General features: G+C 38.2%; 1 protein-coding gene across 7 annotated transcripts in view; it reads left to right on the forward strand.

Moving 5' to 3' along the window:
• The window catches only part of cep72 (centrosomal protein 72), a 35654-nt gene extending 19202 nt beyond the window's left edge, over positions 1-16452 (forward strand). For 5 of the 7 annotated variants that reach the window (XM_008112995.3, XM_008112996.3, XM_008112997.3 and 2 more), the window contains 6 exons: positions 4457-4557; positions 8309-8441; positions 9264-9466; positions 10478-10604; positions 12998-13109; positions 15019-16452. In XM_008112995.3, the coding sequence (XP_008111202.2) occupies positions 4457-4557; positions 8309-8441; positions 9264-9466; positions 10478-10604; positions 12998-13109; positions 15019-15178 (836 nt within the window). In that variant the 3' untranslated portion in view covers positions 15179-16452. The other 2 variants (XM_062983988.1, XM_062983990.1) reach the window with 2 other exon arrangements.
• The last annotated feature ends 1372 nt before the right edge of the window (positions 16453-17824 follow it).

Genomic DNA, 17824 nt, shown 5'->3' on the forward strand with positions numbered 1-17824 from the left:
AGGGTTGTTGTATGTTTTCCAGGCTGTATGGCCATGTTCTAGAAGTATTCTCTCCTGATGTTTCACCCACATCTATGGCAGGCATCCTCACAACCTCTGATGTGGGTGAAACATCAGGAGAGAATACTTCTAGAACATGGCCATACAGCCCAGAAAACATACAACAACCCTGACTGGCTACAATTATTCTTTATTTCCCCCACTCACTTAATATGAGAAGGTGAAGCAGCCCCCAACCAGTCAACCTCTGGCCTTCCTAATACCACAAGCTGCCCTCAAGACCCACAAGTGCCCCACACTTCTGCTGCCTGCCAACCCAAGTTCTTCTGAGGCACCTCTCCTCCCTCTTGCTCATACCACTAGGCTTGCTTTCCTCCCATTGAGCTCTTTGTTGGGCCTCCTTTCTTGATCTCACAACAATAAGTTCAACAGGAAGACGGCAGGGAACCAACAATGCCTCACCTGGGCTCAAGAGAGGGAGGCAATCAACTTCAAGGCCAATCTTCAGAGCAAGTCCAAACCTCTGCCTCCTCCTCTCCTCTTGACTTCACCTCATCCCTGGGAAGAAATGATGCAAGTGTTGTGATGTACCTTGTTCATGCTCAAATACAGATAATCCAAGTCCAGAGGCCATAAATAGAGTTCTTGAATCAAAGTATAAATTAACAATCCCAAGTCATGTCCATGTTCCAAGGTCAAACAAATCAGTAAGTAATAGTATAACTAATTGTAAGACAGAATCCAAAATACTTCAGTCCAGTTCTGGTCCAGGGTTCGCAAAGCCAGTTATACAATGGGTTCACAATAACATCATCCAGCAAGACGTTACCTCCAGCAACAAGAATGTGAACTTAAGAGTCTTTTATGCTAAGGCCACAGGTGTTGCTTGTGAATAGCCTGTTTCTCAGCTAACTTGGCAGACCTGTGTAATTGAGCTTGCTTTCTACAAAGTTGCACATCAGAAGGAGCAGTTAACCGGTCAGCAGCTTGCCCTGAAGTGCTGGCTTCTGCTTGCTCCTCCTACTGGGATATGGTGGCAACTGCTAAGGGTTCTCCTGCAGATACTACGCTCTGCTGTGCAGGCTGCTGTTGGTCTTTAGCTCCAACCACTCATCCTCACTGTCAGAGCTGACCAGGACAGCAAGAAGGAGAAGAAGAATGGAAAGCCAGAGAGGAAGGCTGTGTTTAGCTTGGAGCAGAGTCTTCAATCCCCTGCAGGTCCAGACTTGGGTTTGTGGCAGGTGAAGGAGAGCCATTCATCTGGATGTGCAGCAGAAGTAGAGTCCCCTTGTGGGTCTTGAGGGTGACTTGGGGCACCAGGAAGCCCAGAAGTTGGGTGGGTGATTGGGGGGCGCTGTCAAGTCCCGTCAGCTGGCTGGCTGGCTGGCTAGGGAGGCAGGGGATGCAGCAAGTGGTCAACAAGTGGACTTTGTGTGCATGATTCTATTTCGCCATCTAATCTAATGCACAGCCTGATTTTGAAGACATAGTTTATCCAAAAAAGGTGCACATTAGACTTGAATGGTAACAATACTGGTTTTGAATTCTACTCCTTGGGAAAGAAATGTCCCCTTCAAAGTGTTCCTTGAAGAAAAATCCTCTTTTGTTAGTTTAGTTTTCCAAAGGTGGTTGCTCTCCAGGATGTGGCAACTATTCTATTCTTCAACTATCTTGTTCTTGCACTTGGTGATGGGCATGAGATTTTCCTCTGGACCTATACTCATCAACACTGGGGGGACATTCAGCAACCCCCCCCCCCAAAACAAAAAAAACAAAACAGTCCAGTGCATTAGGAAGTTACATGTTCTCACCACAATGAGATAAACGATTCTTACATATGTTTATTATTTATTTATTTATTTACAGCATTTATATTCCGCTCTTCTCACCCCGAAGGGGACTCAGGGCGGATCACATTACACATATAGGCAAACATTCAATGCCTTTTAACATAGAACAAAGACAAGACAAACATAGGTTCCGAGCAGACCTCGAACTCATGACCTCCTGGTCAGAGTGATTCATTGCAGCTGGCTGCAGCTGGCTTGCTCTGTCAGGATATTTGTTTTATTATTAACAGTTTCATGAGTGTCATTAATATAATTGTGGCATTAATGTAGTTGTCATTGTCCTCATTAAATGTCTCTTCATTTTCCACAGTACTACTTCTCAACCATATGTACTGTTTATGATCTGACTTTCTAAATAACATGTTTCTGATGAAAGTGGGCTATTGATCAAATAACACATGTTACAATGTTAACTTACTAACTATTATGAGGGCGTTCAAATACATGGTTAAATATCAGGTGTATTTAGGACCTCATTACATTTCATAATAAATATACTTACTTGGAAATAGGCTGCTTGAATTTAGTGCAAAGGAGGAGGTTGAGTAGTAAATTAATTGGCTCAGCCTTTGATGACCCTTTGGTTCCACCCCAAAGGCACTGACAATCATTGCATTTTCCTTAGTGAATGCTGATATTTGAAATGGGAGCTATTTATCTCTCCCAACAAATAGTGCTGATGAACACAGTTGTCATTTGCAGGTATAAAGCAGGGGTACAGTAGATCCATCACTTTTGCAGGAGTTAGGAGTACCAGACCTCCATGAAAGTGAAATAATTGTAAAGAAAAAAAGCTATTTTTTAACCTGAGTGACATCTCTAAAAATCTCTAGGTCCTCCAGTGTGACTTTATAGTCAACTTCCACAGGAGGACATAGAGATTCCTAGAGAGAACATGATAATGACATTTACAAAGACTGTATTTTGGTAAGGCATAAGACCATATTTCAACATATGTGGATACACTAGATACAATAATTTAAAAGGTTTTTTGATAAATATTGTCTGTCCCCAGTATTTTATTTTTTGTGAATGCTGCCATCTTGTGGATTATTGCAATATGTTGTTTGCTATCCAAGTACAGTAGAGTCTCGCTTATCCAACATTCTAGATTATCCAATGCATTTTTGTAGTCAATGTTTTCAATTTATCGTGATATTTTGGTGCTAAATTAATACATACAGTAATTACTACATAGCAGTACTGCGTATTGAACTACTTTTTCTGCCAAATTTGTTGTCTAACGTGATGTTTTGGTGCTTCATTTGTAAAATCATAACCTAATTTGATGTTTAATAGGCTTTTCCTTAATGCCTCCTTATTATCCAACATATTCGCTTATCCAACATTCTGCCGGCCCGTTTATGTTGGATAAGTGAGACTCTACTGTATGTCAGTTATTCATCTGATTGTTAATTTTTCCCTTACTGAAGATAAATATAGTACATTCTTTCAAAAATACTAAATAACAGAAAATTAACTCTTCAAATTAGGAGGAATGAGCATTAAAATGACAAATAAGATTTATTATAAACAAATATCAAGTTGTGAATGTTGGTGAAAAATGGTTTCATAAAGCAATCCTTTGGCACTAACCAACTAGGAAAAGATAAGTGATGGATAGTTTGATGAAGACATTTACTCAATGTACATATGGCTTGGAGGGCATTAAAAATTCAAATTTCCATCTTGTGGCTCATTTAAAATGAAATTGAATATAAAACTGAGAACATTCTAATACCTGTATACAAAGTTAAATTGTAACAGTTCTTTGAATCCTGTGTACAGTTGTGGTCTCTGCATCTCATATTGCAGAGCTGAAGGTGTAGAGGAAAAGGATAAACATAATAATTTGAATAATTATTTGGGGTGTTTGGCTTAGAAAACAGATGGAGGGAGGGACATGATAGAGGTGTATAGATAGTTTATGGATGATGTATAGAAAAAGAAGAGGATTTTTTAAAATTTCTCTAGTAATACTAAAATCCAGAATCATCCCATGATGGATAGATGAACAGAAGTATTTATTCATGCAGGATGTAGTTATGATATGGAATTATCAGCCACAAAATACAGTGATTGCCACCAATCTGTATTTATCTGTCTGTCTGTCTATCTATCTATCTATCTATCTATCTATCTATCTATCTATCTATCTATCTATTTACTTCAGTGGACTCTGTATAGCCATTAAAATAGGATTAGGCACTTGAACGGAGGCAACCCAAACAACTCCCAGTTTGAGGAAATCAGTATCAACTATTAGGCCTCTTCAGAAGAAAGGGCCAATAAGCGGAGGTGTGATTTGACTTGTAAAAAGTAAAGGTGTATAGGGAAAGAATTTCTACTTCTTGTATAATACTAGAATCCAAGGTTACCCAATGAAATTGGGTGGTGCGGGACTCTCACCATGTTTTTTGTATGACCTTAGTGTAAGAAAGTAGTTAAAGCTTACATTGTTGTTAGGATTATTGTGCATCTTGCTGTTCTTAACTCTTTGTCAAATAATATTTTTATTACAAAGCCTGTTCAATTCTGTGATTTCAGACTTTCCCAGCAAGAATAAGATAATTATGCTTAATGTTATGCATTTCTCCTTTTTGTAGCTCCACCAGGAGTGAGTGAACCCCTTGCTGTTTCTTCGAAGGCAACAAGACATAATCAAATAGCACATGAACTTGAAGAGCAGATACAAAGTGACAAAGGTGTAGGTGTCATATCTAAATAATGGAAAGAATGTCAAAAGTGTGCTCATTTGATAAATATGACTTTTCATGAATGAATTCTTAATAAATTTACCACATGGAAGATTTCTGTGGATATGTATTTATATAAGTTCATATTATTAATTTGTCAGTGATACATGATTTCATATATCGTGTACATTATGTAAGTTGCATGTATCATGGTGATACATGATTTATAGTACAGCCGCTATGTCTGTGCGGGATATGTTTCCAGACTTTGCATGTATATGTGAAAGTGTGGATAATAGGGAACTCTATTGAAATGAAATATTTAGATACAAGAATGCCATAAAGTCATGCTGGAGAACCCATAACAGCCTAGAGAGAATATTTATTTGTCAGATTTTGATAAATGTAATTGCGATGAGGTATATGTCAAACTGTAATGAGATTTCTTCTCAGATAACATTTCACTTCCTGATTTATTTGTTTTTTTGCTGCTATGCCCTGACCCTTTCTTCCTTAATCAAATCCTAGATGCTTTCAAAAGTCCATTTCCATTCAATGTATTTCTGTATTTACTCTTCTCATTTTAAAACTTGACATAGACATTATGCTTAGCTTAGCTTTCCATTTCTGTCCAGTCTGTATATTGCAGTGTTACAGCTCTCCACAGTTTTGTGCAAAGCATTTATTTTATAATATACAGGTGATATCCTCATCTATAAACAACATGTTTAAAAAGTTCATTTAAAATTGATACTGATACTCCTTAGAATAATTTATTGCTCATGCATAGATTATGTCATCCTTGCCCCACAAAAAATGGGTTTGCACTTAAGCAGAAGCCCCATTTGGGATGCTCTAAAGTTCAGCTTGGCAGGAATATCCCACCCTCTCCCATTAGTATACATTTTCTGACCACCAGATTACTGTTCTCTGAGTTTCACTTTATTGGACAACAGAGAAATTATTCCTACTCATGTACTCACAACACTCTTTTGGCTGAAATTGCCATGATTCGTCCTTTTCCTACAGCTCATACAAGGCAGATACATGACACTCTCAACTTTCTCTCTCAATCTTAAGTTCAAGTTCTTTGCACAGATCTGCACATGCTATGACTCACAGTACAGGGAGTAGTTTCATGCTTTCTCTTTGAATTCAAGAAGTATTCCTGTCCTGTAAAGACTACAAGGATGTCCTATGACTACAAATAGTGCAGGTTCTGCTTTTTTCACAGCATTACAATCCAAATTGTCTTCTCCACCACTGGTGTCTTTAATCCTGTATTTCCTATTCCATCTGAAATAATGAGGGTTGGCCTTCTCTATCAAAGTATACCTGGTGACAGTTGCTGCACATCGGTCTAACATTCCGGCTTCTTTCTTTGTGCGTACATGTCCTATAATGAGGTTTCTTAAAGTTTTGCATTATATGTACCTTCCTGCATTACCACTGATGCCACCCTGGTCACTTTTATTGATGCCTTCCCAGTTGATTGATGTCTGCAGGCGAAAGACTACTTCAAACCGATGGTGTCTGTGGATGAAAGACTACTTGCTTGGAAAGTTGTGTTCCTTGTAAATATAACATTGGCGAGATGTGCGAGATTGCTGACAGCCCTGTATTCCGATTTTCCATAAGAATACAACCTAATGTGTCCTTCCTTCCAAAGGTTGTATTCCAGTTTCCTCTGAACCAGGATATCACCTTTTCTCCCCATCCATCCATCCGTCTCAAACAGTCTTTACTTTCCTTGTATGTATATATAGCATATTATATAAAGCATACTTCTATATTCTGTCAGTCCAATAGATTGATTGTTCTGGTGGTCTCTCAAGTATTTTTTCAAAGAGTTTTGAAGTGGGTTATTCAGACAACCCAGTTGATATACAACTTCCTATGGTAAACCCCTTAGTTGCCCATTTGTGTGGTGCACAGAGACCCTGATGATGAAGAACAGATTGTTTACCTGTAACTGTGGTTCTTTGCGTGGTCATCTGTGCCCTCACACAAATCTGCCCTACTTCTCTTTCAGGTTCCTACCACTTTTGTCTTCAGCAGACTTTGACTGAGGGAAGATTAGCTTAATATTTGGGACATGTGCAGTACGTAGGAGGGAGCAGGATGCTCTCACGAATCTGTTGAGCTTTAAATTTTCTGAACAGGGTAAGCTCAAACCTATTCGTGTGAGGGCACAGGTGGCCTATTCTTGCACTAGCTAGGTGCAACTCTTCTTTGTCACATTACCATCTGTCTTCTGCAACAAGAGTGAACAATCTGTGGTCCTTTGTGTATTAGTGAACTTTCATTCCTATCAACTTCAGGCAGGATGGCCAGAAATTGGGCATAACAAGTTGTAAGTTGGCAATATCTGGAGGGTAATAGATGGTTCTTTCTGGCCTCTGTGAATCACAAATATGAGATTTCCTTTTCTTGCTCAAAGCATCTTTGGAACCATCTACTTCTAGGTAATGGGTTTTGGTGTGAGTTCTCTTCCATTGTGCATATCTTCGACACTTTCTTTTCGACTCTTTGAAATTTTCCCTTCATCCATTACAGTAGCAATAGCATTTGGAAACTGCAGGGTTAATGTTTCGATTGTAAAAAAAAAAAAAGCTGAATATTTTCTTACAGGATTCTTTTTGTGTTTTACTATGTTGTTGTTATTGTTAGACCTTAACACTTTAAAATCAGGTGTCTGGACAGCTCACAGCTTTGGGAGCTTATACTGTCCTGTGTTATTTTAAAAATTTACCTTCACAAAGTGTTTGTTGTATCTGGTGAGACACATACCTTTGAGTCCAGTCATATATTTAGTAGACATTCCACTACTTAGGAAGACTAGAAAATCTTTTTTTTTACAAAATAGACTTTTGTATATTACTTCACACTTGTGTATGAAGAGAATGAAGAAAGGGGAAATGGGCTCAAATATATAGATGTGCACTTGAATTGGGAATTATATGCACAAATAGGAACATAGATGTGTATTTATATATATAAAATATTCAGGACAGTCCAATTCATAATGCATTATAGCAAGGAGTATCCCAACCACCTTACAGTATAATTTGGAATGAGCCTTGTGTGCAATTCCTTGTTTGTGTTCAGTTACCATGTATACTCATGTATACATTGAGGGCAGGTTTTAGGGACATAATTATGGATTTTGATATGACCCATGGATAAGTCGATGGTAAATCTTAGAAGCATGTAACAAAGGTTATAATGTTCACAGGCATTAACTTTAATATTTGATTTTTTAAACCCAGAAAAGCGAACAAATATTCAAACATGATCCAATGGCTTTTTGTAATGCTTGGGCAGAAAAATGGTGGCTTGTTGATTTGGGGGGGGGGGGGGGGAGAATAAATATGTTTGATTCAGGAGTTGGGGGAGAGCAAAGGTAGAGTTGCGTCCTCCCAAATTTCTCACCATGAATTAAGATCTGGGTCTTTCAGGCACTTATTCCATGTTGAGGAGGTCTGGGAGAAGCAGCTATGTCCCCTGCTTCATCTGTCCAGTGCAGGAAGCTCCAATATAGCCTTTGCTGCTGCCACAGCATTTTTTAAAAACCAATCCATGTGTAAGTTGACCCAGGGTTTTGGAGCCTGTTTTTTACCCAAAATATTTTCACTTGTACATGAATACATACAGTCGGTTTAAGTTAAGAGTTTCTGCTAGAATAGTATTTTGCTATGTGCTACATACAGTTTAGGTTTCAAACAATCTTTGTTGTATTATTTTGCTTGGTTTTTTTTTAAGAACATAACTCAAGGGACAATACAAGTGACAAATAAAGTGCCCTATGACGCAGCAGCCATGGAGCATCTTCTAGATTTGGTTGACAAATACTGGAATGGCCGCAAATCACTTCATTGTAATCATCAATTTTTATGTAAGTAAGTAAGTAAAAGTTTATTTGTATACCGCCCTCTCTCCCGAAAGGGACTCAGGGCGGTTTCCAATATAAAATCAGCATAAAACATTGTACAATAAAACACTGAAAACACTATAAAACGCTATAAGAATTAAAAACAAAAACAAAACATAACAATTGACTAAAACAATCACATAAACAGAAGGAATATAATCACTCAAATAACATATGAATCTGAAAAGAAAAAAGATAAAAAAGACCACTGGGATGGAGGAGAGGATGGTAAGGACTGTTTGGTATCCCCTGGGATTTGGTTCCAGTCTGTTCTAAGCAAGACTATTTGGTTTCCCCATGGATAACAAAATCTGTTCCTACTGAACACTACTCAGGTCCTGTTATATACAATAACTTAATAATATGATGTTAGTTTTATAATATTGCAAAATAAAGATTTGCTTTTTGCTTTTTTGTTGTTGTTTGGAATATTTCAAGCTATAACGGTTTCATCTGGATTCAGAATCTGTGGATTCAGAGGGCGGACTGTAACTCAGTAGTGCAGCTGTGTGCTGAATGCATTAGTACTCCTGTAGTTATCTATTTTTGTTTGGAAATACATTTTCAACTATCATCTTTGCATATATTTTAGTGGGGTCATGAATACTGCATGAGAGATATCTTTAGTGCTTGGTAATTAATAATTAGAAATATTTGAAGGTGATTTTTAATTAAAAGCCATCAAATATGCACATTTATATACTCGGCAATAGAAAAAAAAAGATAATTGTAGCATCACCCCGGTTTCAGTAAATATCGACTCAAATTGATGTTTTCAATTCTCAGCTCAGGCAGAAACTGTTTTTTCTGAAGTTCAGAAATCAGTACCAACAGAGCACCAGAAAAAATCTCCTTTAGAGGATCAAAATCTGAATAACCTTCTTTTGGAAAAAAAGACCTTAGAAAAGAACCTGTCTCAGCAACAAGAAGACTACAGTGACCAGATTAACAATCTCAAGGCAGATCTTGATAATTATAAAAAAGAGATGGTGAGCTAAGTGCCGTATTTCACTTTCTTTATTTGTGTATATAACTAAGTACTGGTCAGGTGTTCTGAGATTTCTGATTGCTAGGTATAATTTTGGTTTTATTTTATTAGGTTGGATTTATAGCCCACACCATGTCCTGGGTTTAGGGTAGGCAGCAGCCCACTGATAGGCTGTCTACAGGTGAGCAAATGTTTCTGGGCATTGGGTCTAGTCATAAGTAGGATTCCCATAGGCCATGTGTTATAGGTATGTTATTCTGTGATAGAGGGGAAGGGAATTGGGTATAGCAATTGGTGCTCTTTATCAAATGTACTGCAAAATCTAGTTTTGAGTACAGTGGTCTCTGTTTGCAAGCACCACTTATTAAGCTTCTGCATAGGCTCACTGCTTTGTCTTTTGCTTCCTGATCCGTCATGACATCGGTGTTCACTTTGACCTCAATACTGGCCATTACTCAGAGCACCTTGAAATCAATCCCAGTATCAGCTGCAGAATTAGCATTAGACTGATGTTAATTGGGACCTCATCCACTTACTACAGGCAAGGAATTAGAGCAAAGTTTGCCTTAAATATATTGTCCAAAATGCTATGATCAAGGGTAAAAGGATGCAAAAGCCACAAAGGCAAGGAATTAAAGCCTAACAAAAACAAATGTGAGGACAAAGAGAAGAAATGTGACCATGGTCTACCATCTTCATGTCTTCCATCTCCAGCCTCTGACCTTATCCTTGATAATCACCTTGAGACTTTCTATACAGACTTTAGGAACCAAGAAAGATCTTTCAATCTCAAGGATTTTTTAAATGAGCGGTGAGGCCTACCAGCTTGTTTATCTTCTTATTCCCCTGAGGTGACAACATTTACAGCTTTGCTGCAGGGAATTTCCTTGCCAGAGCTGTTCAGAATATATATCTACATTAATATGAAATAATATTATGATCTAATTAACTCTGTCCATCATTAATGCCTTCTTTGCTGTCTCTTCTGCTCACCCCTTTCCTTTCATACTAGGAAGTACTGAAGCAGCATTTAGACAAGCTATTGAAAGAAAATGCAGCCTTGAAAGTGCAGAATTCCATAATCGAACAGAACATACAAAAAACAGATACTGCTACTCCAGAACCATTACAGATCTCAAGTGAGTTTTGGAGGAGGGGAAGAAATGTCCATGAGGGCACCTAAAAATTGAAAAAATGAGATGTGTTTAAATGAATAATTTTAATCCAATATGCTACACCTGCTAAAACCTAAGAGTAATATCTATCTCTTTAGAGTTAAAGAAATTCAGTGCCAAATATGACCAGATGCAGCTTTCTGTGATGTCTCAGGGACCTTTGGCCCATGACCCTGCAGCCATCATAGATCAAACTGAAGAGGATTTGGGCTTTTTCCCACCTCAGCAAATTTCTGTTCCATTCCAAATGTCCCCTGTTGACATTTTCGTGCCAGAGCCAATTAGAGACGCCCTTGAAACAGAGCCTGGTTCCCCAGAACGTGTTGTGTTTGATAGGAAGGCCTTTCTCAAAACACATCGCTCCCATAAGCAGTTTCTAAGACAAAGCGCGAGGTTAGCGGAGAGAGACGATTGTAATTAATCCGTTTCCCTTGGGAAGTTTCAGGGAGGCAGGCATGTTGAAACAGCTTCGTTCTCTGGGAAGATTTGGGGAGTTAAACACCTGTTGGGGGAAGCTCTTGAACTTCCATAAAAGTTCTGCACTGAGCTTTCCCTATCGTGGTGTCAACGTGACTATTCAAAGAAGAACATCGACTCTTGTTTCCGAGCTTCTAAGCAGCCTTCCGGTGCGCTTACTCATGAGTAGACCGGGAGTTGCGTTTCCACTCCTGGTCAAGTTTGGACTGCATTTCAGATCCACCACGAATTACCTTGCCTAGCCTCGAATCCTTGTCTGGACTTTACTTCAAGAATCTCCCTGTGAATCCTTGCTCTTTTCCCACTCAAACTTCCAAAGAGTTTGAGTGTGTTTCGGTTATTGGATTGTAGACTTTGGACTCTAATACTGGACATATAACTTCATTTATTTGGACTATTTTTGATCTTTCCTAAAAGGACAATTGCTTGACTATATACTCTGCATACTTTTGTTTTATTCTTTTATTGCATTAATAAAGATATTAGATTGTTTATTGGCCTCCGTATTGGTTTCCAGTGTTCACGCAGCCTAGGGGTGTTACACTTTCTGCATATTCCTACTAAAAAGTAGATCTGCATTTGCTGAATGGAAGAGGAATATCAGGAGAATGTATTTCCATTCCTTTTTGAAAAGACTGTAGAGCACAAACAAAAAGTCACATCTGATCATATTTGGCCTTGCATTTCTTTGGCTCTAAAGAAATCTATCACATACTCACCGCTCCTCTTGAAGAAGCCAGCCTCCAGTTAAGCTGCTTTCAGATGAGGACTCACAGGTGTCATTCTCTGAAGCATTGAGAGGCTGCTGCCCCAGTCCTTTGGACACTGACTTCAACCCTGCAGATGCTACAGATGGGATGCTATGGTTAGCCAGAGCTCTTGGGCTACAAGTAAAACAAACTACTTCCTTGACATCAGAGTGAAATGTGAATTCTAATGGCAAAGTCTGAGGAGGTGTGGTCAAGGCTGAATGAAGAGCCTGACCTAGTTTAAGAGGGAAGATAAACTGAATTTCTGTGTTGTATTTGATAATCTGATGACATCCGTGAGAAAGAAGTTCTGAATTAAAGTCCCTTCTTTATTATCCTCAGATGTTGGGACCTACTTGGAATGGGCCCAGTGCCTGAGCAATACCAGAAAGTATTGGTGATTGGTCTGCTCAACTTAATTGACCCACCTACAGTGGAAACTCTTTTGGATCACATGATCACCTCCCATATATTAGAGTGCTCAAAGATCTAATGGATGGCAGAGAGTCACTGTATATCCTGGGCTGTTCTCAGGATATACTGTTTGTAGGTATTGGATCAATGAGTTTGAATTAACCTGTAGCAGAGAAACCCTAATGTGTCTTTCTGTGAAGAAAAAAAAGGGCAAGGATTTTAAAACAAGTGTGTTTGCAATGATTAATGTTTGGGAGGAAGAAGACATTTCATGTCCCTTGCTAGAGTGAACTCTAGTCTATTTTTAAAATTATTCCAACCTGTCAAAGCCTGTGAGAGAAGCAATCCATTTTACAATAGGGACCTAGAAACACCAGAAGCTGTCTAATCCAATACTGTTAGCTCTGACTGCCATCAACTCTTTCAGGTTTTAGACAGGATTCCTTCCTAATGATGCCTGGAGCCCCCTGGTATTTCTTAATGGTCTCCTCTTGTATGTCTTACCCAGGCCTGATCCTGCTTAGCTTCTGAAAAAAGATGAAACGGGATATATTCAAGATGTTAATAGTATTGCACCCCTCACCGCATTGCAAGAAAAATGACAGTGAGGTGGAATTGGGGATTCATAAACAAATGGTCTGACTTCTTCACTTATGATATTTTCTGTATATGGCAATTGTCTATTTGTAGGCTAACTGTATTTTCTTATTTCTTTAGAGCTTGAAAACCAGAACCAGCTCTTAACTGATGAGAATGCTAGTTTGAAGGAACGTCTCCAGCACATTAACAAGATGCAGGAACTTACAGAGATGTTACAGGAAAGCCACAGGTAGATAATAATTTTTGCCAAAAGTTGGATGATAAACAACTCTTAAGTGTCAATGATTGCTCTTGCATTGCAGTATTCAGAAGTAGTGCATCCAGAAAGTAAATGTCTCTCTGTTAGGCATCCTTTCAACCAATAATTAATTTTCATGAAACTGTTCAGTGTTGCTTCTAGCCTGCCAAAAATACAAGTAAATTGAGGCATTGTCATTGGTGGCATACTGCTGAACACACTGCAATATGATAAACCGGCAAATTGAGTGGTGGGCTAGAGAGCGAAAGAAATTATTGCCTAATATTATAAATAGAGTGAAAGGTAAAAGTAAGGTTCATAAAAAATACCTGAATTTCTGAACATACTCTTCTCACCTCACCTTCTTCCTCCAATAGTTTAAAAAGTTTTTTTCTGCGTCAAAAGACACAAAATCCTGTTTCCTCACTAGTGCCACAAACTTGTTTCCAGAAATCCCATGATACATGATATTTGAGAAACAAGTAAGTACCAATAGACTCCAAACAAAATGGGCAAGTTCAGAGAGGAACTATGGGATCGCTTATATACAAGTATGTATATACACTTGTAAACCGCCCTGAGTCCCCTTCGGGGTGAGAAGGGCGGGATATAAACGTCGCAAATAAATAAATCTTTTTCTGAATATCCGATTACAGAGATACATAAAAAGTTAGTTAGAAAAGAGCAAGAGTAAAGGGGATATGTTTTTTTATTAGCCGCAAAAAGCCAATGCAATTCCAGGGTACGTTAAAAGGAGTATGGTATCTAGATCAAGGGAAGTCATGGTCCCATTCTATTTTGCTTTGATCAGACATCAGAATACTGTGTGGGTAAGCCTGCCTAATTAGCTGCTCCAGCATGTTAAAAACATGCATGATTTCTGTTTTGGCCACCAAAATGGAAATCATTTGAAAAGCTGAGACTGGTGAAAGAAAAAGTCTTCACTTGGATGTGTTTGGAAAGAAGCTTTCAAGAGGCCTCTAGAACAGGGCTTCTTAAACATTTTCCATTTACAACTCCTTTCCACCTGAGAACTTTTTATGTGACATCATGTATATAGGTGTATAAAATAAGTAAAGTATAAAAATCAAACACTTACTGATAATAAATCAGCATTTGCAAGGCTTTTTAAACTTTTCTTTTTGAGAAGTCCAGCTGAAGCATTTATTGCCGAGTCCATCGTAAACGCTGCACATTGTTACTAACAGATTTGCTTAATGGGTAGTGTTCAGAGCTAAGAAGACCCCATTTGGGGTCGAAACCCACAGTTTAAGAAGCAATGCAAAATTTTTTTAGTTTACTTGTATAAATCCTAGCTGGCCCAGTTGTTCAGTGAAGCATAAGTATATAGAAATCTATAGAGCTGCACTTCTTTTTTGTGGTGTAGGAACCAGTCTCTCATCTTTCTCTGTTATTTCAGCTTATGCTACCATTTTTTTTTTGTTTTTCTTAAAACAATAATGCCCAGGAACACAATGACTTCAATAACGGAGGTACATCTATATCCTCAGTTGTAAATCCTGTCAGAAAGACTCCAATGTGACCCACTAAATACCCCTTGGAAGTGGAGAGGCCAGGGTTGACAATGGCCATTTCTCTGTTTTCTTCAGCATCTGGCCATCAAAGGCATATTGCAGAAATGGTCATGCATGGAAATCTGGAGGCCCATTTTTGGCTTCTTCTGACATTGTACAGGCGAGACTAATGCAACTTTTTCAAAATGTGAATCATGTTCAACTGACTGGTTAGGACTATTTTCAACTGTGGGGTGTAGTGTGATTTGAGAGTGCTTCAAAACAGAACCAAAAATACCCATTTGGAGCGAATCTGACTTCACTTCAGGTTTCATAATCAATGATAACTGTAAAAAGCGTGTGCAATGTTTGTTTTGCTTTTGTAGAACATTGGTTTCTACCAACGAACGTCTTTTAAAAGAACTGGACGAGACACGTTTGAGGCATAAGGCTGAGGTGGAACAGTTGCGGTGGAACTACAATCATCTAAAGAAAACAGGGGATACACCTCCTAGCAATGCATCAAATGTTAGTAATAGTAAATAATTGGATTGTAAATGATTTATACAGGGTTATTACCTGTTAGGTTTATTTATCAACATGAAAAACCAATCTTCAACACTGTGACCGATGTCTCTTGTACTATAGTATGTTAACTTGGATCCCGTCTCAATAAGTATTAAACTATTAAATGGTTTCAATGTAGGTTTTAATTATGGCAAATTGTAGGCTTGGGTTTTTGCAGAGCTTGATACATCACACTCAGGAGGATTGAATCTGATATGTGGAAGCCAGATTGGACTTTCAGCATTGCTACTGAATTATGGGTGATTTCAGCCTAACATTAATACTCCATTTTCTTAAAATTAACCCTCCAAGTTTTGTATCTAAGTGGGATCAAATTAATCATTTCTAGTATGGTTTTTCCCTCATCTTAAAAACCTTTTAAAGTATGAATCATGGCAATCATTAACCAAGATGTTGTTGCACAAGTGTAGCTCTGATATTTCAGGAATAATTAGTGAATTATGGCATCAAGACATTGAACATTACAGCAAATATTATGGAATTTTACATGTTTAATCTGACTGTGGAACTTGCCCCTTTCTTAGTCTGTTTAGGAATCTACCCTCAGAAAGGATGAGAAAACATTATTCCTTTTCATGTGCTTAAAAGTAAACTGCTCGCTCCTTCTCTGATCTTGTCTTGAAACACAGGAGCAAGCTCAAAAGTTGGCCAAGAACTTACCTTTGGTGTAATACAGCCACTTAAAGATGTAATAGCTTGTTCATATTTTCATTTATGTTAGTTTTACGCAGTCATTCCAATAAAGTTCCTCTGAGCATCCTAGCAGACCTGTACTTTTACTGGTTCTGTAACACTGTTTTCTTTGACATCTGAATAAATGCTTCTATATTTCAAAACCACTGGCTTCTTGCTAGAACAATACAGCTAAACCATGTAGGACTACTTAACAGCAAGTGGAAACTGCATTAATCCCTAGATATATTACTGGTGTTGTCATGCATTTTTGCTGGACCTAAAACACTGCTTTCTCGTATATGCAATTCAGTAAAAAGAAACTGCATTTTGTGAAGGACAAAACCAGTCAGTGCAATATGATATATCTTTTCTTGAAATATGTAACTGGGGACAGATAAAGACCTATCTGAATACGTATTTTAAAGTTGTTTTTATCCCTTGCATCTTACTTTTAAGTGTGTTTTCATTATAGACATTTACCATGTTGAAATTAAGAGATCATTTGAAAATTGTATGTCCTGAAATGTTTTTTAAAATAAAAATGATTCCCAAATAGATTTACTAGAGAAAATGTATTTGTAAATTAGATTGTACATTGTCAATTTGGCTGTAAATTTATATGTATGTGCCTTCAAGCCACCTTTGACCGCATGGATTTCATAGTGTTTAAAAGAGGTGGGTTTGCCCCCCAGTTTCTTTCTCTGAAATATAGCCTGCATGTCCTGGTATTCATTAGTGGTCTCTCACCTAAGTACAAACCAGGGTTGACCCTGTTTAGCTTTCAAGATCAGACAGGATTTGGTGATCTAAGGGTATTGTAAACACAGGTACTGAAAACAATATAAAGATACATTAAGGAAATTTATTAAATTCAACAGCTGAAATTGCAAATAAAGAACTGAAATATACGTGTGCAGCAGTGGCTGAATATAGCAATGCAGTCCCTTAATTGTGCTTTGTATATAGCATTTTGTAAGAATATTGTGGACAAACGGGATTATTCCTATTTTTGTTTGTTTTCCTCTGTCATTCCAATTGATCTGTAAGGATATTAATTTGCTACTGATGACATTCCTGCTCTAAGTTGTAATTCTGTGTCAGAGTGTCTCTTGAATGTTTAAGGCTGAGAATTGATTCTTCCTCTTCTCACAAGAGGAGGCCCCTCTTAGTTCTGCCCTGTCTTTTTACATAGTTGGGATTCATCAGAACTCCATTTATACTAAGGTGTTTTTAAATTCAGTATTTGTTTATTTATGCTTGTTACCTCCTATAGATTGGATTGTTAGGCTGGGAATGAAGTGACTGCTTTGTCACATGTAACCAATAGACGGGACAAGTTAATAATAGTGATGGCTTGTTTTCCATGCTCTCTAATGTCTCTGCGGAGATGTTGGATGATGGGCCTTCCATACAAGTGGGCATATTGTAGTTTGGGGTTGCCTGTGTCTGCACCCCCATCCGTTCCTATTGTTTTTGTAGCTCCTAGTACCTTTAGGAAGCCTCCTAGCAGTGTCAAGCCTCTCTATCTATTATTATCCCCCCTCCTCATTTTTGGGTTGTTTGTGCGGTCAAAGAAACTGGCCCCTGCATCTGCCAGTGTGCCGCTCCTGGTCTTAGCCAAGAGGATTATTTTCAGGCTTTTTAGCGATAGTCAGCCTGTTTACTAAAATCTTGGTTTTGGGAAGGAGGACTGCAGTCATACAACAACCTTGTCAGATATGATCTGTGAGATTATTAGCAAAGTGTCAGAAATCATTTCTTAACCACTTTGGGAAGGCAAGTACGAAGAGTGTATCGTGCAAGTAAAGGCATAAAAATACATTGGCAACAACTTGCCTCCTACACTGTATGGATCCAGGATAAGTTAAGCTGACTAAAAATATTTCAGTAGATGAGATCAGAAGGTGGATTGGATCAAGCAAAGGAGCT

Source organism: Anolis carolinensis, chromosome 6 (assembly GCF_035594765.1).
Source record: "Anolis carolinensis isolate JA03-04 chromosome 6, rAnoCar3.1.pri, whole genome shotgun sequence".
NCBI classification, from domain to species: domain Eukaryota; kingdom Metazoa; phylum Chordata; class Lepidosauria; order Squamata; family Dactyloidae; genus Anolis; species Anolis carolinensis.